Here is a 24794-nt window from a genome sequence, read left to right on the forward strand (position 1 = left end):
TAGGAAGAAATCTGACAGCTCATAGCAAAAGATATGAAGTGTGCTAATATTGGTAGCAGTGGGCATACTTTTAGCAAATTTTTCTGATAATATAACCTAATATAAAAAAAATTATCTTTATTATATGCATCCTAGCAATAATAATTTAAAAATTATAAGTATTCAATAACAAATTAGAAACATCTTAAAATGTTATATAATATTTAAATATCAAGTTTATAAAGATTACAGGGCCATACTGAAAAAGCTATAAAAACAGTATGAGCAGCAGAAAAACAAATGAGTAATACACATTTAAAACACTAGAAGAAAGTAAATCAAAAGACTAACAAAATGTGTTTTTTCTTTCATTTTTCAGATTATAAAAAAGGTTGTTAATTTGACTTAAGAAAAATACGCCAATAAAGTAGTTTATGAAAGACTATCAATATCATGATATGAATTCAAATTTCTACTTTTATAGAACTTTTTCTTGTTCATATTCTGATTTCTTCTAGAACTCTTATCAGTGATTCAATTTAGAATACTAATTGGAAAGACCAATTAACTGAATTCTAAAATTTTCACAATAGAATGTCCAAAGAATTAAAGAATTTTCTCCTAATAATTATTAATTTTATGATAGTTTGAGGGACTCATGTTGGTCAATTTGCAAACTTACTGGCAACTCAAAAATGAAAAGTGAACTCAACTACAGATGACGTTTCTGTATTACATATGAATTTCAATGAGCTCTTTATTTACTGCTTTTATTCACCTATTTTAAGGTACCACCTTAAAATATCATGAGGCTTAGGCTTTTATATGCCTACAGAGATTTTCTTTCAGGCCACAGAATATTACATTCTTTGGGGATAAGACAACTATATTTCTTAAGCAGAAAACACCAAAAGATGTCTGCATTGGAAATAGATGTATATCAAAAGGTGTTGTATGAGGGAAAAAAACAGAATAACCAGTGATTTATCCTCTAACTAGATAACTTCAAAGAGCAAGTTTCTAATTGAAATCTGATAAAAATATAGTTTCTGATCAAATGAAAGCTTAATGAGAAGTTATTTTTATGTTAAAACTGACCACCTCTGAAGTTGCCAAGAGAAAATGATCTAATAGAAAATGAAAATTTAATTGGGTTGAGCTGCAAATTGAATTTTAAGTGGATGCGTGCAAAAGGGGAAATAGTTATACTCAAGGAAGACAGCACAGCGAGTGGTGAATCACCAATCTCTAAAGCAAGCTTTCCTTTTTAATTGAAAATGAATTTTCCATGAATTCTAAGCTACAAAGAGACTTTAAAGATTCAGCTTGTGTGGGAACAGCAGAACCTTGGTATATTATAGATGTATTGGATCTTCCAGCGATTGAGTTTACATTACCCAAGTGGCATATGAAAAGGTATATTATCATTAAACATGATAATGAATCTGATACTTTATATTTTGCTTGATGTAGTGCATATGTTCAGAAGTTTCACAGAAAGCTTCAATTTGTTAGGCAAAGTAAAGCAAAATGAAGAGAGTCACATTTGCCAAGAACTGCTCTCATTAGCTACCCTCCTGGAAGCAAAGTAGTGTAGTAGCATGGATCCATACTCCCTGGGTTCAAGCCTATTTCCCCAATAAACTGGTCCTGTATCCCTGGGCAAGTTACTTAAGCTTACCTGTAAAATGAGTAGTAGAGTAATAGTACCTAACTCATGGAACTGTTGGGAGTATTAAACCTATTAATACCAACAAATCGCTTAGAACATCATAAATTCAGAGTACAGGTTAAGTGATGTATAAATGTTACCTGTTACTATTGTTAATCACAATCCATATAAGACCACGGGGCTTCCCAGGTGGCAAAAGTGGTAAAGAACCCACCTGCCAATGCAGGTTAGACGTAAAAAAACTCCAGTTCGATCCCTGGGTAAGGAAGGTCCCCTGGAGGAGGGCATGGCAACCCACTCCAGTATTCTTGCCTGGAGAATCCCCATAGACAGAGGAGCCTGGCAGGCTACAGTCCATGGAGTTGCAAAGATTTGGACACGACTGAAGCAACTTAGCATGCATGCACAGTGAGAGCACATAACAAATATATTTAAACCCACAGTTCTCTTCTGGAAGGTGACCCTTGTTTGCATTAGTCTTACCTTTTGCCGTGGCTGGTTAGGAGCAGAAACCACTACTGTGTTGCAAATTGCCAATGCAATAAAGAAGTCGATGATGTACAGAGTCTCCAGTGGTGGATCTGGGATAGTCTCATCCGTTGGGGTGAAGAGCAGAGGTGTAATCTGACTAAACTTGTCCAAAAGCCTGGTGTCTGGTACCACATCTGTTTCCTGAATATCCAATGAGACAAAGTGTAGTCACAATAAGCGTCTAAAAATATGAATTTTAAATCTACACAAGGAGGATGATTTCTAACCAGAATCTATGAAACATGAGACAGTATTCTTTAAAAATAAAATTTAATGTACATGGTATCATGGGAAATGAAAAAAAGGAAAAGACAAAAAATTAAATGCAAAATCTAGAATGCAGATATGAAAGGAGATTACCTTGACTATTAAAGTAAGAGATAGAGACAATGCCTTTCACCAAATTCTAATTGAATGAGCCTTGCCTTATTTTGAAATATACAGTACAGAGCTATATTTTACTGTAGGATTCTACTTTGGGCATAGATTCATCCAACAGCAACTGATGAATATTAATTCTTTTAAAACTGAGCATGTTATTCATACTATGTTAACAAAATATTTTATGGCTCAAGTCACTACTATTGTTTAAAAACCAACCCTGCAAAATAAAAACTACTATAAGCAAGTTAACAGAGTGTATCTGTATTTCCCTACTAATACCTTACAAGCCATGAACATCCATGCTTGCTATGCTAAGTTGCTTCAGATGTGTCCAACTCTTTGCGACCCTATGGACTGTACCCCCTTGTTCATGGTTCTTCTGTCCATGGGATTCTGGACTGGAGTGCGTTGTCATTCTCTCTTCCAGGGGATCTTCCCGACCCAGAGACAGAATCAGCGATGAACATTCAAGGGTCCCTCTAAGAGATTTCTGATTATCAAATATATCTGGCAACTGTGACCTATGCCTTTCTCTTTTGTACAATTCCTTTTACAAATTGGCTTTAAGAAGTTTGATTATTGGGGGAAAATACTTCATTCTGTTTAACACAGTACTTTGCACACTTATTTAGAAGTACCAACTTTAAGGAAAGAATACTGTTGTAGAAATTTCTTTATAATTTTGTAATATGTAGTCAACTGCTTTAGAAATTTTTCAGATGATTCAAAAAAGGGATCATCAACTCTGAATCAAGTCTTCAAAAAAGTGCCACTGTATTCTAGAGGAATCCAGGATGCTGGCAAAGCATACTGACTTCAGGAAAGCTGAGAGAGGCGATGGAGAGAACAGACTCAAATAAGGAGATGCTTGATGTTAGACTTAGTGATCATGGCTTGCGTTTTACACTTAGGAGTCCGGTAAGTTTTAACACAGGCTCAACAAGCAAAGAGCACAGGCTGGAAATCATATGGGTTTGGGCTCAGGCTCTAGATCCACTACATGCTCTCTAGGGGCCTCAGGCAACTTACTTATTTAACCCTCTGAGCTTCATTTCCCTCTTCTGAATAATCTTAACAAGTATACCTACCTCAGAGGGTGGCTGTATAAAGTAAATAAGACAACAAGTGAGACGAGACCAGCACAACAGAAACTGAAATAATTTTATGTTCCTTTTTCTTCTGGAATGACACACTCATTTTCAGGCAGTTTACCTGGTTCACTGCTAAGTCGCTTCAGTCGTGTCCGACTCTGTGCAACCCCATAGACGGCAGCCCACCAGGCTCCACCGTCCCTGGGATTCTCCAGGCAAGAACACTGGAGTGGGTTGCCATTTCCTTCTCCAATGCATGAAAGTGAAAAGTGAAAGTGAAGTCGCTCAGTCGTGTCCAACTCTTAGCGACCCCAGGGACTGCAGCCTACCAGGCTCCTCTGTCCATGGGATTTTCCAGGCAAGAGTACTGGAGTGGGGTGCCATTGCCTTCTACCTGGTTCACAGTGGGTTTCAAAGGTCCCAGTTTTCTGCTGTCAAAAGACATTCTTAAATTTCTACCTAAAGGCAGCATCTATTGTTCTGAGACAGTTTACTCAGCAAAATTTGAACCATGTTGTGTTTGATAGAGCTTGTAAATGTCTGTAATCTGACGACTGCTCATTAACTAGTTGGCCACATTCCCTCTCAAGACTCACACAGAGTAACACTGAGCCAGCAAGAGTCTGTGCTGCGTCCTCAGTTACTTGGAGAACCATCCCTTCCTTGAGGATCCCCTTGCCAAAGTTAGTTACAAGAGAGTGGCAAGGTCTGATGCTTGGGAACCTTGCTGCATGGAATTGATGAAGGCTATGATGATACTGGCATCTAGTGAGTGTGAGAGATGCCACAGGCTGGAGCAGTATTTCCAAAGGCATCCTTCTCAAAATGTTTATACATATTAAGCAAAACTCCAAAGAGTCCCATACTAAAATAAGTTTAAGAAATGTTTAAATAGGTCTCTCTATTGTAGCACTTCTAAGAGTGTTTAAAAGGTACTGGGAATCTCCAAGAAGAAGCCAGTATGCAGGTTTTGGTAATGTTATCTCTAACAGACATTTGCTCTTTGGAACACGATAAGGATTGAGTTACAGACCTTAGAAGCAAACAGTGATTTTATTGTACTGATGATCTCCACACGGATGAGTAACTGGCTTCAGAACATCAGGACTCTACTTCATTCTGAAGTTCCTCTAAGACTAATGACAGGTTTGTAAGGTCCATCTTGGTGACAAACACTGTTGACATAAGTCAACCTAATGGGTCATTCAGGGAATTTAAGAACCGATGCTGTGGCCATGAGAATAAAAGAAGACATGGAGCTGACCAAAGCTGGGACTCTGACTGGAAACTGTATTTACAAAAAGAATTGTCGCAATAGACGTGAGGAACTCAGGACCATACAAGACCCTAAAAGCATAAACATATATATATAAAGAATAACCCAGAAGATTTAAGGAATGAGCCATGTCAAAATGAAGCTGCAAGAACAAAATATTCTTCCCTTTAGTTGGTGTCTCTAACAAGTTAACCCTGAGTGACTAAGGTGTTTAGTTCCTGAACTCAGGAGAAGTATAGAGTTATCACACACAATTGTTATGTGTAAGATGGTTTGACAGGGTTTTTTTTTTTTTTTTCTTCTAAGATCCAAATCTTCCTCATGGCTACCTTCTATTTCAAAATTGACTTTTCTCTCTTTTTTTTTTTTTCTGTGATGGACAGCTCCTGTCTTCTCTGAACTTGAATTAACCCAAGAACCAAATCCACACCATCCAGCTTTAAATAATTCCATGTATATGTACTTCTCTCCCCACAGAGAAAGTTCCTTTAAAGGAAGGAACCTATATCTTATAGATTTTTGCATATGTTTTAAAATTGAAGAACAGTTGATTTACAATGTTTCAGGTATACAAAAAAATGATTCAATTATATATACATCTATTCTTTTTCAAAATTTTTCCATTCTAAGTTATTATTTGGTATTGAATATACTTCCCCAAGCTATACAGTAAATCCTTGTTGCTTATATATTTTATGTATTCAGGTCAGTTGCTCAGTCATGTCCGACTCTTTGTGACCCCATGGACTGCAACACACCAGGCTTCCCTGTCCATCACCAACTCCCGGAACTTGCTCAAAATCATGTCCATTGAGTCGGTGATGCCATCCAACCATCTCGTCCTCTGTTGTCCCCTTCTCTTCCTGCCTTCAATCTTTCCCAGCTTCAGGGTCTTTTCCAAGACCTTTTCATGTATTGTAGCTTGATCTCTTAAACCCATGCTCCTAATTTATCCCTTCCCCCTTTCTTCTTTAGTAACTATAAATTTGTTTTCTACATTTTTGAGTCTATTTCTGTTTCATAATAAACTCATTTGTATCATTTTTTTAGATTTCACATGTAAGTGATATCGGGCTTCCCTGGTGACTCAGTGGTAAAGAATCCACCTACCAAGCGGGAGATTCAGGCTTGATCCTGGGTTAGGAAGATCCCCGGGAGAAGGAAATGGCAACCCACTCCAGTATTCTTGCCTGGGAAATCCTATGGACAGAATAGCCTGGAGAGCTACATTCCATGGGGTCACAAAAGACTCGGACACAACAGAGCGATTAAACAATAAGTAATATCATATGATATTTGTTTTTGTCTGACTTCATTTAGTATGATAATCTCTATCCATGTTGCTGCAAAAGGCATTATTTCATTATTTTTTTATGGATTTTTTTTTAACATATCTTATGGATTTTTGGATTCCTAACTCAGTAGCTGTGTCAGTACCTGGCACGTGGATAAGCTATAAAATTTTATTGCTGTACATTACTAATAAACATTTGCTGGTTTTATATTCCATAAAGAAGGGGGTGGATAACATTAAAAAGATGTTATTCTTAGAAAACAAAGACATAACCCCCTCCCACTTGACCTCAAATAGACATTATTTTATGCAGTGAAAAATTGTATACTCTTAATTAGAGACTACAGAACATGATGTAGACAGCTTCCCATATTTAAAGTAAGCCTTATCTGTTTCATGGTGGGAGTACAACGTCTTAGTCCTAGCATCTGGCTATTTGAAACCTTACATTTGCTGCCACGATTCATATAATGTCTTCTTACCAGGTTGCAGATTTCACATTCACCTTTCTTTCTCCCTCTCTTCCTCCCTCCCCATTCTCCCTCTCCTATTTTCCTTCCTTCATTTCTTTCTGTATTTGCCCCCTGTGCAAATCCAATTAAAACAAACACTGGCCAAGACTTCTCTTTGCTCTCTCAAAGTGTCTGCCAAAGTTTTTGTGTAGTCTTACTATGTACTGAATGTTAACTCTGTTTTCAAACTGAGAATGACTTGGACCCACTTTGTTTATGCAAATTCAAAAATGTCCAAAGTTAAAGAATGAACAAAGATACTCCGTGTGGGAGATAACACTGACCAAGGTCTAACACTGTGCCCTGTTGTTCAGTTGCTGAGTTGTGTCCAACTTTTTGCAACCACATGGACTGTAGCCCACCAGCCTCCTCTGTTCATGGAATTTCCCAGGCAAGAATACTGGAGTGGGTTGCCATTTCCTTCTCCAGGGGATCTTCCTGACCCAGGGATCAAACCCACGTCGCCTGCTTGGCAGGCGATTCTTTCCCACTGAGCCACCTGGGAAGCCCAACACTGCTCTGCTCCTCTGTCACCTGCACCCAAGGTGTTTATCTCATTTCCTGCTCCACCCTCACTCCAATCCTAGGGACGCAGCACTCCATCTGGACAACTGTGGCACAGATATAGATACAAATGCCTTCTGCCTCAGATTCCTAAATACCAAAGACCTAAGAGAAAAGATAAAGGCCAACAGCCACACACGCACAGCTCATCCTCCCCACTACATTCTCCCTGGTTGTGTGGTTCTGAGCCTTTGCACACACTATATACTGTCTGCCCTGAGTGCTTTTCCTTCCTTTTCTACTGTGAACCCTCTACTCATTAGTTTAATCATAAAATAAGTTTTACCTCTTTTGTGAAGCTTTTCTTGATCCCTTCTCATCCCCATAGAGTTGATGACTCTCTTCTTTGTGCCTTTTTAATACTATGGATTAACTACCATTACTGCATCTTCAATACAGGATTACTTCTATTTACTTATATGTCTGCCTCCTCTATCAAAAGCAAAGCGGAAAGCTGGGGATGTGTCTTATCCGTTTTACATCCCAGGCTCTAGTATTATGTCACTGTCTTCCATTACTCCATTAATGGGATATTACTCCATTTATGGAATATTTACTCCATAAATATTTATTATTGATCTATGGTATCAGCAACACCTCAAGGAAAGATGGGTGCACAGAATATATGGGATCCTGGGTGCATGGAACTGACATCCTAGGTGGGGGAGATAAATTAACCTATAAATAGATGGTTCTATTTATACAAGACAAGATGGTTCTATTCAGACAAGTGTGCAGGAGATGGAACATACTTTGGATTGGGTGGTCAGTGAGATTTACTGAATCTTACTACCATGTTGAAGAATTGATGCTTTTGAACTGTGGTGTTGAAGAAGACTCTTGAGAGTCCCTTGGACAACAAGGAGATCAAACCAGTCAACCCTAAATGAAATCGACCCTGTAATATTCATTGGAAGGACTGATGCTGAAGCTCTAATACTCTGGCCACTGGATGCAAAGAGCTAACTACTGGAAAAGACCCTGATGCTGGGAAAGATTGAGGGCAAGAGGAGAAGGGGATGACAGAGGTGAGATGGTTGGATAGCATCACTGACTCAATAGATATGAGTCTGAGAAAACTCCAGGAGATAGTGAAGGACAGGGAAGCCTGCCGAGCTGCAGTTCATGGGGTCACAAAGAGTCTGGCATGGCTTAGCAACTGAACAACAAGATTTACTGAGGAGGTGACATCTGAGCTGAGACCTCAGTGAAAAGAAAGGAAACAGCCATATAAAGATCTAGGAGGATAGCACTCCAGGTAGAATGAATAGCATGCTTGCTGAATGAAAACTTCTTGAGGATTAAAGAAGCATAAAAACACTGACTCACAAAGTCAAGGTTTCTATTTCTAAAGTAGGTCATGTGAATCCAGGACTCAAGGTCCTCAATGTCATTCTAACTCCTGAAGCTGGCACACCTTTGCCAGCACTCTACCTTGGACCCTCTCTGACTCTCCCCTTGCCTCCCCCATGAAGGGCACCACCTTAACAACTTTTCACTTCCAGACCTCACAGCCCTCACTATGCTTTCACACTGGTGTTCTACGACCTGGGATACATGAACAGACTTTTAGTATCATATGTACAATTTTCACAGATGTCAGCTTTCAGGTTAAAGGATCTACAGTTTTCTCAAAATAATCTTTAGTCTACAAGAAGGATAGAATTGGCTTGTCTAGAGCAAGCATGAGAGATGGTCTCGGATCTCAAGGAAGACCTCGTCATCCTGTATGTAAGGGTCTGGTATTCAAAACACAAAACAATGCAGCAACCCCAGAGAAGCTGTATAATCAGCACAATGCATGGAACTGGAGTACAAGGCAAGTCAAAACAAAACAGATTGAACAGGAAAACTGAGCCTGTTGAGCGGCTTCCAATAATACTTCACGGAGAGCAGACATGGGAGACTCTGACCTTAGATGCTGAGGATTCAAGGTGATGAAGTCCTTGCTCTCAAGGAGCAAGGTCCACATCAGAGGCAGAAATAATGCCAATGCCATGAGGACTAACGGACTGAAGGGCAGGAGGGACTGTGTAAACAGAACTTAGAAACACAGAGTCTGAGAAGTCTTCAGAAGAAATGATATTTAAAAAAGTATTTCATCAGATCTGGTAGATAGAAGTAGGTGGTGAGGGGAGAATGAATTTTAGACAGGGGAAATGGTACAAAAACCATAATGACTCCAAATTAGGAAATAATCCTCTGTTCCACGAAGAGAGTGAGGCTGGATTGGGAAACTGAGAGGGAGGCCATGGCACAGGCCCACCTGGTCATTAGTATCCTTGACTTCCAAGTAAACATGAGTCAACATGTGGTTAACTGCAGGCGGCTGGAAAAGGTAAAAGATCAGCAGAGTAATGGGCAAAATTGATAAAACAGAAGAAAACAGATATCTACTTCTGATATAGCCTGAAAATGAGTACAGAAAAGAGGTTGTATGCATTCTTTACCTTTTTTTTTTTTTTTTCCTCAGAGACTGGAGAAAAATTAAGTCCAGATGTTTGGAATAGCTTGACATATGGTAATGATAGGATATAACAGGCATTATATACTTAGAGCCAAAGAAATGCATTGGATGAGTTTCAGTGAAATGATCTTCCTAGATTCTAAATTGCTCTATTTGTTGGAACTTTGAAAAGAGCCAGACTCCCCTCAAGGCCTTTCCAGGACAAATGAGATCCCTGGGGTATACTCAGATCGCATCTCTACTATGAAAGTCTAGATAAATTCACTGTAGAACAAAAGTCTTCCCAAAACTGTTTATTTCTTGTTATGTCACCTATTTCAGAGATCACCAACTGCTTACCAGTCTCATGGCTAGGGAATCCTCATCTTGAATGAGGATAAGGAGAAGTTAATGAAATGTGGAGGGCAGAGAAGGCAGCTGAAATTTTATCAAAGTGATTTTAAGTGCCGCAAAAGTTTTGATTTCTAATTCTTTCGCACCAGTATCTTTCCTCTTTTCCATCTTCCACATGGTTCTTCCTCCATATTTTCCTCTCAGGACTTAAGAACACACACCCTCTTGAGCTCTGTATAGAAACACTAGAAAATGATCTGCTGAGGACTAGGAATGGAGAAGAGGACAGATATTTGGTGGGATTTCGGGGAGGATTACAAAGAGATAAAAAGGCCTCGGAGGATACTGAAAGGCCTCTGATTTCCCGATCAATTAGACACACTTACCAGTGTATGAGATACCTCCAGTAAGTTGTGCTGGTTCTGAAAGTGAGCCATGATCATTAAAGCAAGGCAGCTTTCTCCAGGCTCAGAAGTGACTGACCTTGACCAGAAACATGTTTTTCAGAAATGGTATACTATCTCTTGACACTGATCTCCAAAATTAAGATATTGTGAATGTGTGGCAATCAGACTGAACTTACACAGTCTCTTCTCAGGGAGAAAAGACAACAGTGTGTGGTCTATTTTAATTATGAGAATGTTCTTTCATTATTCAGCACAGACAGACAAGTTTCAAGTCACGCATTCACACTTACAATGGGGCTACTGAAAGCAGCCTGTCTGGAATGAGGCACTTCACTGGCTCCTTCTCTACTTTCTAGGGCGAAACAGCTCCCAGTAAGATGATTCGAGGAGATACTTCCTAAAGGCCGACTGTGAACTGTCCTGCAGCTGAGGGCCCTCGGTTTCGCCATATTGCTGAGGGAGCCACTGGGAGTGTCGGCGGAATCTTCATCTTCAGAGGCAGCTTCCTGATAGGATTCCAACCTCTTGGCTGAGGGAAAGAAAACCACACTGGGTCATTCCCTGAGATGAAACACTTGCAGGTCGAATATATCAAGCATTTTCTTAAACAGCTATTTCACATGATCCCCTCCTTTTTAAAACTTGGCTTCCAAACTCCTCCAATACACTGAGTTAATGAACTTGTATCATTGAGAAAAGTAGCAGCAATGAGAGAGGCCACAAGAATTCCTTCCTTCACCTCCTACATACTCTTCCTCTGTGGCGTCATCTGGTCCCATCTTTAAACTATTATCTCTGTGCACATTTTGGGCACATATCTGCATGGTTCACTCCCTTACCCGCTTCAAGTCTCCTTGAAGTCATGGTCCTTTGTCAGTGAAGACTTCTCAGATCTAACCACACTGTTCTTACCACCATCTATACATCATTGACCTTATTTTTAATTCTTTGAATAATCCATTAGAATATAAACTCCAGAAGGGCAGATAATTTTGCCTTTTGTTAATATGATATTCCTAAAATCCAGGGAAGGAGTTGATACTCAAAAAATACTAGCTGAATAAATAATGGACGTCTTAAATTTGGTATGGTAAATGTAGACTGCTCTTTCTATTCCCCCAGGCTCCCATCAAATCACTCTTTCTCTGGTCTTTCTTATCTTTGTAAATGAAACCTAAATATCTACCTAGCTATTTATACCAAAAATCTAGGATTATCCTTGATTTCTCTTTTCTTCCTTATCCCTAGTATTGAAAGCATCACCGACAGCTGTCTATTATTCATCTAAAATATATCCCAAATACCTAAACTTCTCTTCATCTCCAACACCTTAATCCAACTCACCATCATCTCCCAAATGGACCAGAACAATAGCCTCCTGACTGGCCTCCCTGCTGTATGTACTCTACTCCTGAAACAGTAGCTAGAGTGATCTTTCAAAGATAGAGCAGATCAGACTACTGCCCACACAAAACTTTCTAGTGGCTTTTCAGTTCACTTGGAATAAAATCTGAATTCCTTTTCTTGGCATACATAACTCAAAATGATCTGGCCTCTGATGACCTAACTTTTCTGGCCCCTCTTCCACACTAAATCTAGCCTCACTGGCCTTTCTTTACTTTGAAAACTGTCAAGCTCATTTCTGTCTGAGGGCCCCTATACTAGCTACTCCATCTGACTGGAAGGCTTTTACTCCTGAATTCAAAAACCAAGTCATTCAGATCTAGGCTCTGATATCCCCCCTAGAAAGGCCTTGCTCAACCATCCCATTCAAAGTACTTTTCATTTTGTATCATAAAGTGTAAGTAAATGTTAGTCGTGTCCAACTCTTTGAGACCCTATAGACTGTAGCCCGCCAGGCTCCTTTGACCATGGGATTCTTCAGGCAAAAATACTGGAGTGTGGTGGCATTTCTTACTCCAGGGACCTTCCCAACCCAGGGATCAAACCCAGGTCTCCTGCACTGCAGGCAGATTCTTTACCATCCATGCTACGGGGGAAGCCCAATCACCCAATTTTAATTCTCTGCAAAACAATTTTTAATATTTTTTATTTAAAAATTAACTAACTTGTGATAATTTTCTCCAACAGAAGTTCTATGAGAGGAGGGGCCTTGTCTGTCTTGTTTATCATTATGTCCAGTGTCTGGAATAGAGAGTAGACAATCAAAAACTACATGCTTGTTTGGACTGCTAGTTATCTGAAGTATTCATGCCAATTCTAGCTACTGAATAGGTATGGCTTTCAGGAAGTCGATTTATAAAATAAAGAGCATCTGCATATTCTATTTATTTTAACAGCTTTTGTCTATGTTTTTTAAGGACGAGGAGAGACTAAGAGGCAACATGGCGATTCTGTGTTCTAGGACTAACTCTTTCAAAAAGTGGCTTCCAGCAAATCACTTTCTAGGCCTCTGTTTTCTTACTGGAAAAATGAATGATTTGGACTCAATGACTTCAAGATCCTTTCCAATTCTGCAGTTCTGTAAGTTTATTATATTCTCTGCCTAAAAAAATACAGACTATTTCCCTATATGTCCTCTGAACTTCAAAAACAGATATATTTATTGCATCCCAAATACCCTGAGGTTCTCCATTCTTACCCATGCCTTTGCTCAAGACAGCCATTCTCCTCCTTTCTACTTACCTCAGTCCCAGTTCCTCACTGAAGACCTCTGCTTCATCCCACTCACTGGTACCACTTTATAGCTTAGACGTACTGCTAAATGTTACTATGTGCCAGCCATTTGTCTCATTTAATCCCTGTAACAACCTTCTGAGGTAGATATTATCAATACCTTCATTTTATAAATAAAGAAATAAAAATTAAAGTAAGTTTCCCCATCTCATGAGAGTGATACAGTTCGATTAAACTCCAGTTTATTAAACTCCACAGCCAGTGCTGTGAGTCTTCATGCTATACTGTTATTAAATACAGCCAAAAAATTAAAATGGTCAATATTCCCTGCTTGATTTCACTGAGTCCATGTTTTGTAGTTTAAATATTAATATGAATAATGAATAAGGGTATGAATAGACGTATGAATAACCTGCCTAGCGTCAAGGGAAAATCCACTGTAGGACAGAGCATTAGCACTTACTGAGTACTTCCTTTTCATCAAGCATCTTGCTAGGTCCTTTATTTTTTTTAATTTTTTATTGTTATTATTTTCCCTTCCTTTTTCACACTTCCCCTAGCTTTCTTTGCTGACCCTTGGCCACCTTGCCAGGACCACTGCCTGTGATTGTACATGCTGTGCTAGGTCCTTTATATAAACAATTACATACAGCTGTATCTCTATATATTTTATCTTTAAAAGAATGTTATTGGCTAGAAATTATCACTGTTCCACTTTGCAGCTAAGGAGACTAAGACAGTAAACAGTTCAGAGTGGGTAGAGCTGGGATCTGAATTTGAGTCTTCATGACTCCAATCATGACTCCAAAGTCAGACAAGTATCTGCTATATGTCCTTAGCGGTTACCTATAGGGCCTCCCAGGTGGCACGAGTGGTAAAGAACCCACCTGCCAATGCAGGAGACAAAAGAGAGGTGGGTTTTGATCCCTGAGTTGGGAAGATCCCCTGGAGGAGGTCGTGGCAACCCACTCCAGTAATCTTGCCTGGAGAATCACATGGACAGAGGAGTCTGGCAGGCTACAGTCCATAGGGCTGCAAGGAGTCACACACGACTTAAATGACTTAGCACGGCACAGCACAGTACCGCACATAGTTACTTGTATACAAGAGGTTAGCTCAGTGATTCTGAAGGAGGGTCAAATTTATCCCCTAGCAAACATTTGGCAATGCCTGTTCACAAGTTAGCTATTACATCTTTGGGGGAGTGCTATGCCATGCAATGGGCAAAGGCCAAGAATGCTTCTAAATATCTTAAACAACTCCCCATTAAGACAAAGTCATCCAGCCCAAAATGTCAATAGTGCTAGGTTGATAAATGCTTGAGTAGCTAAAAAAATTTACATATTGACAATGTGATACCATTTTTAAATAATTAAAATACTATACAACATATATAAACATGAAGGTTATACTTTAGGAATTTCTCATAGTCATCAGTAGGGAAAGTATTCATCAAGAAACTGTGGAATTAGTATAGAGCCAGATAGCTGAGCTGTTCCTCTAGGATGAACTTGCTCAATAGGGACTGATAAAACTGTAAGAGTGAAATAAGAAAAGACATGGAGTAACTCAATCTTTAATCATTTGTGGGAAGCGATGAGAAATAAATAGACCAGTAAAGTTACAATGTGATTCACAAAACAAAGCTACTAAGAGCCATACTTTTAGACTCTGAATTTTTTTTTTAATTGAGCATGAGAAGCAAAGGTTTATTATTATACTGATAAATAAAATCCATCCAAATGATCATCAAGACTTTTATTATGTCTCCTAAAGTAGACTTGAAAAGTTCCATGAATACCTCAAAGTGGCAAGAGAATTCTTGCCTTCCAGCTGGTAAGAGAAAATATACAAAGTCTGTAATGTTTCCTTCGTCTCAAGGTAGGTACTATGTTAGATGCTACATTACCTACTTTATTTCTCTCTTATTTAATCCTAATCTCTTTTCTCTTCCAATGCTCCTGTTCAAACATCCAGTAACCTTTCACGACCTATTATTTACATTTATGCGATATCTGGAAGAAGTGAGCATTAGCCTATGGAACAAAACATTTATCACACTTTTCAACGTGCTCTCCAAAGGGCCAAACACAAGGTTGAAAAGCACAGGACACTCAGATAAACTTCTTTCAACTATATCATCCCCATATCCTCCACTGAACATTTTGCTATGAACTAACTACACAAACATTTCCAGCATTCCAACTTTCACCTGCTTGTAAACAACACACTCAGCTGAGTTTCTTTCAACTGTATCATCCACATAGCCTTGACACAAAGCCTTTTATTCTAATTCCTCATATTTCCAGCATTCCAAGAATTTCTAGGCCAATATCTTCAAAGCCCCAAACCTTGATCAGTGCAAATCCACCTCCAAAACTGACTGCTGAAAAATCAAAACAATATAGAAAGGCAACGCTGACTTTAAACCTACGACACTTAAAAAGGTATTTTTATGTTTCCAGGTGTCCCTCCCACATTGAACCATGAGCTTCTCAAGAGACAAGCCTATGTCCTACTTTGACACGACAACAATGTGCTCGGTCACTCAGTCATATGTGGCTCTTTGTGACCCTATGGACTACATCCCGCCAGGCTCCTCTGTCCATGGAATTTTCCAGGCAAGAATTCTGGAGTGGGTTGCCATTTCCTCCTCCAGGTACAACAACAATACTAGCAACTAGTATTTATAAAGAATTTATTCTGTGCTATGCTCTACGTGCCTTTTAAAAAATATATTTACTTATTTGGCTGTGCACTCATCTCACATGCTAGTAAAGTAATGCTCAAAATTCTCCAAGCCAGGCTTCAGTAATATGTGAACCGTGAATCTCCTGATGTTCAAGCTGGTTTTAGAAAAGGCAGAGGAATCAGAGATCAAATTGCCAACATCCGCTGGATCATGAAAAAAACAAGAGAGTTCCAGAAAAACATCTATTTCTGCTTTATTGACTATGCCAAAGCCTTTGACTGTGTGTATCACAATAAACTGTGGAAAATTCTGAAAGAGATGGGAATACCAAAGCACCTGACCTGCCTCTTGAGAAATCTGTATGCAGGTCAGGAAGCAACAGTTCGAACTGGACATGGAACAACAGACTGGTTCCAAATAGGAAAAGGAGTATGTCAAGGCTGTATATTATCACCCTGTTTATTTAACTTATATGCAGAGTACATCATGAGAAACGCTGGACTGGAAGAAACACAAGCTGGAATCAAGATTGCCGGGAGAAATATCAATAACCTCAGATATGCATGGAGAAGGCAATGGCACCCCACTCCAGTACTTTTGCCTAGAAAATCCCATGGACGGAGGAGCCTGGTAGGCTGCAGTTCATGGGGTCGCTAGAGTCAGACACGACTGAGCGACTTCACTTTCACTTTTCACTTTCATGCATTGGAGAAGGAAATGGCAACCCACTCCAGTGTTCTTGCCTGGAGAATCCCAGGGACGGGAAGCCTGGTAGGCTGCCGTCTATGGGGTCGCACAGAGTCGGACACGACTGAAGCGATGCAGCAGCAGCAGCAGATATGCAGATGACACCACCCTTATGGCAGAAAGTGAAGAGGAACTAAAAAGCCTCTTGATGAAAGTGAAAGTGGAGAGTGAAAAAATTGGCTTAAAGCTCAACATTCAGAAAACGAAGATCATGGCATCTGGTCCCACCACCTCATGGGAAATAGATGGGGAAACAGTGGAAACAGTGTCAGACTTTATTTTTTTAGGCTCCAAAATCACTGCAGATGGTGACTGCAGCCATGAAATTAAAAGACGCTTACTCCTTGGAAGGAAAGTTATGACCAACCTAGATAGCATATTCAAAAGCAGAGACATTACTTTGCTAACAGAGGTCCATCTAGTCGAGGCTATGGTTTTTCCTGTGGTCATGTATGGATGTGAGAGTTGGACTGTGAAGAAGGCTGAGCGCCGAAGAATTGATGCTTTTGAACTGTGGTGTTGGAGAAGACTCTTGAGAGTCCCCTGGACTGCAAGGAGATCCAACCAGTCCATTCTGAAGGAGTTCAGCCCTGGGATTTCTTCGGAGGGAATGATGCTGAAGCCGAAACTCCAGTACTTTGGCCACCTCATGCGAAGAGTTGACTCATTGGAAAAGACTCTGATACTGGGAGGGATTGGGGGCAGGAGGAGAAGGGGACAAGAGAGGATGAGATGGCTGGATGGCATCACTGACTCGATGGACATGAGTCTGAGTGAACTCTGGGAGTTGGTGATGGACAGGGAGGCCTGGCGTGCTGCGATTCATGTGGTCTCGAAGAGTCGGACACGACTTAGCGACTGAACTGAGGTCTTAGTTGCAGCACATGGGATCTTTCAGTTTCAGCATGTGGGATCTAGCTCCCTTGACCAGGGATTGAAGCTGGGTCCCCGGCATTGGGAGTGCAGAGTCTTAGTTACTGGACCACCAGGGAAGTCTCCAACTGCTTTTTCATAATTTACTTTCTCTTATCCTCTTAATCATCCCCATAAAGTAGATACTATTAATATCACCAATCGGTTTTTATCATAGCCCAGAGAAATTATATCACTTGCCCAGAGTCACACAGCTTGCTGGCAGTGAAGATGGGAGTCAGGTTTAGGAGGCTTGATTCCAAAATCCTTGTTTTTAGAAACCACTAAAGGCTGCCACTACATCCATCAGATTTACAAGCTTCATCATAAAGGCACTGTGCGGACATACCCAAATTGAGGGCCACCCTACAAAATCCCTAAAGAGTGCCCCTCAGAACTCTTGAAGTGAAAAGTAAAGTGAAAGCGTTAGTCACTTAGTCGTGTCCGACTCTTTGCGACCCCCTGGACTGTAACCCGCCAGGCTCCTCTGTCCATGAAATTCTCTAAGGCAAGAGTACTGGAGTGGGTAGTTATTCCTTTTTCTAGGGGATCTTCCTGACCCAGGGTTTGAACCCAGGTCTCCTGCACTGCAGGCAGATTCTTTACCATCTGAGCAGTCACCCAAAAAAGGAAAGGCCAAGAAACTCAAAACCTAGAGCCACCTAAATGATGACTTAAGTGTTACGTGGTATCCTGGACAGGGTCTGAGACCAAAAAGACCCTTGGTAAAAAGGAAGTCCCAATAAAGTCTGGATTTTAGTTATCAATGAAGTATCAATATAGGTTCATTATTTGTGACTAATGTATCTTAAGACTAATGTAAAATGTTAAGACAAGGGAAAGTGGTCAGGAGGAGCATACTGGAATGCACAGTATCTTTATAACTTTTCTGTAAGTCTAAAACCATTCTAAAATAAAATGTTTATTATTAACATTCTTTTTCAGTAATCTTTTAAGGGAGTTTAAAAAATTTTAATATCCATATAAGTCACCTGATGTATTGTTAAATGAAGATTTTAATTGAAACTTTAAAGAGGGGCCCAAGACTCTGCATTTCTAAGATATACCTGGGTGTTGCTGATGCTTAGTCCATGAACCAAATTTATAAGTTGAAAGGTTTTAAAACAAGAAATGGTGTCATCAAATGTATTCAGTTCAACTGCAAGAACTAAGAGTACTTGCTCTTACTTAATAAGAGTAAGGGGTTACTTCGCAGCAGTAACATTTTCAATGGGAATATCTCATAGGCAATTCTTTTGACAGAAAATCCTGAAGGCTTAACTGATTTTCATTTCAGTGAATATAAGGCCTCAGGGTTAAGTTCTGAGGAAAACTAGCCTGTATCATTATCCCCTTTAGCACTGAGAGAGAGAGAGAGAGAGAGAGAGGGAGGATGGTGTGTGCTTGTATGCATATGCTTGTTTTTAAGCCGAGACTTGTCTCTTGAGCACTTCCCTGATAGCTCAGTTGGTAAAGAATCCATCTGCAATGCAGGAGACCCCAGTTTGATTCCTGGGTTGGGAAGATCCCCTGGAGAAGGGATAGGCTACCCACTCCAGTATTCTTGGGCTTCCCTTGTGGCTCAGCTGGGAAAGAATCTGCCTGCAATGTGGGAGACCTGGGTTCAATCCCTGGGTTGGGAAGATCCTCTGGAGAAGGGAATGGCTACCCACTCTAGTATTCTGGCCTGGAGAATTCCATGGACTGTATAGTCCATGGGGTCACAAAGAGTCAGACACAACTGAACGACTTTCACTTTCACAGACAAGAGATTAAGAGCTATGAATGTATATATGGTAGAAACGTGTGGACAGGCAATGTCAACACCTCCCAGAGGTGGTGTAACACTCCTTGGTTCACAGACAGGTATCTTACCAATTACAGTTCAGTCCTGGTAGCATTTGATTCTCAGTCACTTAGCATCTTCCCTGCACAAGGGGCTACAGAAGAAAAGTACTCATTGGGCAGCACTATATATATTGAGGGACAGGGCAAGAGGTCAGCTCTCCTAGATGCTACAAAATTAAAATCCCACAAATACAAAAACTAATACAGTGTTTCCAACCATATATTTTGTGAAACATGACTGCTATAAGATACTTCCCCAAAATAGGAATTTATAGTCAGATAATTTTGGAAAAGACTAATCTCACAAATGGACATAGGGGTTTAACTCCAGTGATGTTCACTGCAGTACTGTTTACTACAGCAAATGACTGTTGATAAGCTAAACTGATGGTTGATCCGTTACATAAATTGTGGCAATTATTACACTGCGATACAGCATAACCATTAGAAAAATAAGAAGAGAATGGAAAGGCAATCATGATGAAGTCTCGAGACAAATGGTTATAAAAGTCAAAGCACACTGTGATGTCACTTTGTTTAAAAAACATATATTAATGTTTACAGGAAAAAATACTCAAAAGAAAAGCACTAAAATGTTACTAGTGGTCCAGTCAGAGTGATATGACCTCATCAGGTACAAAGAGGTGTCAGAACATCCCTGAGGTCAGAGAGATTCAAAACTAGAGGTTCTGCTGGTTGCCTTGAAGAAGCGACTGCCATGCTGTGGAGAGGTCAAAGGGCAAGGAATGATGGGCTATCTCCATGAACTCAGAACAGACCCAAGTTGACAGCCAGCAAGAAAGCAAGGGCCACAGTCCTACAACCTCAAGACTTGGACAATTCCAAAACTGGGGAACTAAGAAGAGGACCCTGAACCTCAGGTAAGATCACAGCCCCAGCCAACCCCTAGATTTCAGCCTGGTGAGAGACTCAGGGAGGACATAGCTACCTGGACCCATATTCCTGACCCACAGAAGCTATAAGACAGTATATGTTATTTGAAGCCATCAAATTTGTGGTAACTTGTTATGTGGCAATAGAAAACTAATACAGTGATAAATAACAAACCAGAGAAGTATTTGCCACATGTAGAAGAAAAGAATTATGTCAGCATTGGTATTCAAATTATTGTTTTCCAAATAATTCAAATTATTGAACAAAGGTTCAATACAAGTGCACAAATGAAAATGGACACTGGCCAGAGACAACCTAGACAGGGACATACAAGCTGAACACCAACCCTGCCTTAATAGATAAAATCCTCCTACAGATCACTAAGAATAAGAAAAACTCATTTGTAAAATAGGAAGACGTGTAAAATAGATTTTGTCAAGGAAATTCAAATGGCTAAAAACATAAAAAGTTAGTATCTCATTGCTAATCATAGAAAAATTAAGACAATGAAACGCTAACTGCATCTACAAAACTCACAAATTAAAAAGAATAGCTTCATCCCATTATGGTTGGGTATGAAAAATAGATATTATTCTTCTGGGTTATGAGAATGTAAATTAGCACAATGCTTTAGATATAAATTTTGTGGGATCTATAAAAATTCTATATGTGCATACTTCTGGATCTAGCAAAACCAACTTTAGATATGTGTACAGAAATGGATATTGCATGATGAATTTTATTTTGAACATTATATCTTGTCTATCTTCTTGCCTTATACTGTAAGCTACATCAGAAACTCATGTCACATGTTAGAAGCTCACAAAATATTTGCTGAATGAATAAGTGATGTTAATTGCAAGTACTATTATAACGGGCTTCCCAGATGGCACTAGTGGTAAAGAAAGTGAAAGTCGCTCAGTTGCGTCTAGCTCTTTGTGACCCCATGGACGATATAATTCAGTCCATGGAATTCTCCAGGCCAGAATATTGGAGTGGGTAGCCTTTCCTTTCTCCAGGGGATCTTCCCAATCCAGGGATCGAACCCTTTTTCTGTATTGCAGGTGGATAATTACCAACTGAGTGCACCTGCCTGCCAATGCAGGAGACATAAAAGACACAGGTTCAGTCCTTGGGTTGGGAAGATCCCCTGGAGGAGGGCATGGCAACCCACATGAGTACTCTTGCCTGGAGAATCCCATGGACAGAGGAGCCTGGAGGGCTACAGTCCATGGGATCACAAAGAGTCAGACACAACTGCATAGACTTACACACACACACACACACACAGCTATAATAGCAAACTAAGCTTGATCACGTACAATGCGATACTATAAATTTCATGTTAACTCATGAACTGACTTAGAAAAAAGCCCATGAGATATTGAGGAATAAAAAAAGCAAATTCCAAAATAATATTATTACTTAACTTACAAAAGAAATGTGCAAACATTTATTTTCACATATATAAGAACATACATAAAGAAATGGATGGTTATATATTCAAATTATTAACAGTGGTTCACCTCTAGGTTAATCTGTTTTGGACACTTCTCAGAATTATTTTTATAAGAGTATATTTACTTTTGTAAATAATAAAATGAATGAAGTTTAATTCTTAAAAGAAAACTTGCAATTTATATATTTACTTCCTCTTATCTACTTATCTTATTTCTTCTTAAAATAGGTATTCTTAGCCAGGGACCAACGGTTACTTATGGGCTGAGTGATGGGGTAAGGGAAGACTGTCGTCTCTTTGGAATTATTAAAAAAAATTTTTTTTAAAGGGATATGGTCCATAGGAAGAAGGGAATGGCAACCCACTCCAGTATTCTTGCCTGGAGAATCCCATGGACAGAGGAGCATGGCAGGCTACAGTCCATGGGGTCACAAAGAGTTGGACACAACTGAGTGACTAATACACAAATGGTCCATAGAGTTTCATGAGATTCTCAAAAATATCTATAATGCAGTATCACTGACACCATATCTAACCCCAAACCTTCTACAATTGCTAGCAATTTCCTTTCCTTTCAGAGAAACCATGGTCAAAAAAAAAAAAAAAAAAAAATCACGGAGGCAGAGCCTTGACTTTAACCCACCAACTCTCGACTAACTTTTGACCTACTAACTTCTAAAGAGACAACAATGAAACTCCATGAGCACCTGGACGAATTAAGTACACAATGATTAAATATCGAACTTCTGTGCCAGAATTACCGAACTGTTAAGTGGATGCAAAAAAGACAAACCTCAAGGGTGATTTTCACAGAAACTCAACACTCACCATTTTCTTCATGGCAGTAATCAAAGCCTGCCACACTACATCTTCGAAAAACCATCTTATTCTCAGTGAGGGTTCCTGTTTTATCAGAAAAGAGGTACTGAATCTGTCCAAGATCCTCAGTGATGTTCAGGGCTCGGCACTGAACAGTAGAACCCATTTTCTCATTGTAGAAATCCACATCACTTTGAATAAAATATATCTGTCCAAGCTTCACAATTTCAATGGAAACATAGAGAGAAATGGGAATCAAGACCTAAGAAGAACCAAACAATTTAAAAACGTTAAAGGGAGAAAAGAAAGGATGAAAAGCCATACAGAGCTAGATAAGTAGGAAAGATTTTAAAATTGTATGATGAGCTCAATAGAAATTACCTGTAACAAAATGATCATGGTCCAAAACATATAGAAACCTGCCAACACTGGTGATAAGCTATGTCCATCTGGCTCAGGGATATTAAAAAAGGGTATGTTTTCATATCTGCTCAACCAGATTCCATGACCTTTCAAAAAATGCACAGACATCAAAAGGATGCTATGTATATGTTATGCAAATATAAAACTTTATTTCTAAAGAGAGAGAGATGACAGTATTTATTTTGGTCGAACACCAGCTATTTGAGAAACAAATTCAAATTCAAAAGACTACATGTTCTCCTGCCTCTCTCTCTCTTTACATCTCTTCCCAGGTCCCTTTATTACTGTGACCACATGTAATCAATATTAATGCTTTTGAGATGAAGATGTGAAGAAAATAATTATTGGCCAATAACCACCCCCACTTACTGGAGTCAAACTTAAATTCATAAATATCATTTTGAAAATATAATACTTTAAAATGAATATCTTGAGGGAAAGATGTCAGCAAATAATCAAATTCTACCTACCCAATGCACCAGTTAAACACATTACAACCAAAAGTAGGACACACCAGAGGACATCTGTATTTGCTCTTCTTTCTAATTTGCTGCGCTTATATCTTGGTCCGCTGTTGTTCAGCATTGCTTTGGTTTCATGGCCTACATGGGTAACAAAATATTCAGAAAATGTGGAAATTAAAGCCAAGTAGCAAATATCGTATTTTAAAGTCTCTCTGGCGGACAATTTAATGAAAAGTAGTTATGTAATACACTTTGTTAAATTTAGTTTCCATTTGTGATCCATTTAGAAAAACAGAGACCAATGATTAAGACTATCAAGACAAAATTTCCTTTCTGCTGCTAGAGATTGCATTTGAATAAGTGGAAAATGTTAACTTGCAGAAAAGCACAGAGGAGACGATGGTCAAAAGTCAGAAGGGTAACCAACCTGCATAAACCACAATGCCCATGACAGCCTCTGTGTTTCTAATGGTGCATCCTCTAAGCAATAAATTCTCTTTACTGAGACCCACGCGTTCTTTGTTGGAATGTTCTCTATAAAAAAGACAGCATATAGATTTATTTTTAAATAGCAAAAATGGGAATGGAAAAATAAACACTATGAATTTTGAGTTTTCTTGATTGAGTATAAAGTTAAGCAGTTCACAGGAAAAGTTTCAAATCTGGATGTACTTGATCTAATTATTTCCCACTTTGGGAAAAAAGACACAACTGGTTTCTAACACTGTTTTCTATCATTCATTGTTTACTAACTATTAGTACTACAAAAACTAAAAGATAATCCAAATAAGAAAACTATTTTCTGTAGTAGAAACTGTATTTGGGAGTAACTTAATAGCTGATGAGGGAAAAGTTCTTAATGGAATTAGAAATTTACTATCTCGGCCCTGGTGAAATCAAGGATTATTCTTGGGCAATAATAGTAAGTGGCTACTAAAATCATTAGGTAGAAGGCTGGTGGGGAACTTTATAATGAAAGGGTAAGGCTAACAATACCAATCTTAACATAACTACAGGACATCAAGGCCTCCAGAAGTTTAGGGACAGAAACTGCTCACCCCCTGGGAATCTAATCAAGCTTCTATGAGAATGAATCACACAGGGGTCTGTGGCATCAGGGGATCTGTGAAGCCTTTGAAACTGTATACAGTATTTCCCTGTGTGCATCTATGTATGTACATTCATATACATCTGCCATTTTCTAGACAGTATTTCTTTCATCAGATTCTAAATGTCTGTGAAGAGTTTTCAGGAAACAAGGCCAGAAAAACATGTTAACCATCACCCAAGGATGAAGTTGGCCAAATCTATGAAATCTGCAGGGGTAAGCTCTGCAGGCAAAACGATCTGGTCTATTTAACAAGTGTCATGTGGTGGGGTGGGGGGAGG

General features: G+C 39.3%; 1 protein-coding gene across 20 annotated transcripts in view; it reads right to left on the bottom strand.

Annotated features, from left to right (window-relative positions):
* The window catches only part of ATP10D (ATPase phospholipid transporting 10D (putative)), a 140495-nt gene that overhangs the window by 49853 nt on the left and 65848 nt on the right, over positions 1–24794 (bottom strand). For all 20 annotated transcript variants that reach the window (XM_086405894.1, XM_086405893.1, XM_086405886.1 and 17 more), the window contains 6 exons: positions 23833–23939; positions 23412–23543; positions 22900–23027; positions 22528–22780; positions 10801–11039; positions 2135–2323 (listed from right to left, as the gene is read on the bottom strand). In XM_086405894.1, coding sequence (XP_086262020.1) covers positions 2135–2323; positions 10801–11039; positions 22528–22780; positions 22900–23027; positions 23412–23543; positions 23833–23939 — 1048 coding nt within the window. The remainder of the gene's footprint in view (positions 1–2134; positions 2324–10800; positions 11040–22527; positions 22781–22899; positions 23028–23411; positions 23544–23832; positions 23940–24794) is intronic.

This window comes from Bos grunniens, chromosome 6 (genome assembly GCF_055505025.1).
Source record: "Bos grunniens cultivar Pamir isolate PY7600 chromosome 6, Bosgru_T2T1.0, whole genome shotgun sequence".
NCBI classification, from domain to species: Eukaryota; Metazoa; Chordata; class Mammalia; order Artiodactyla; family Bovidae; genus Bos; species Bos grunniens.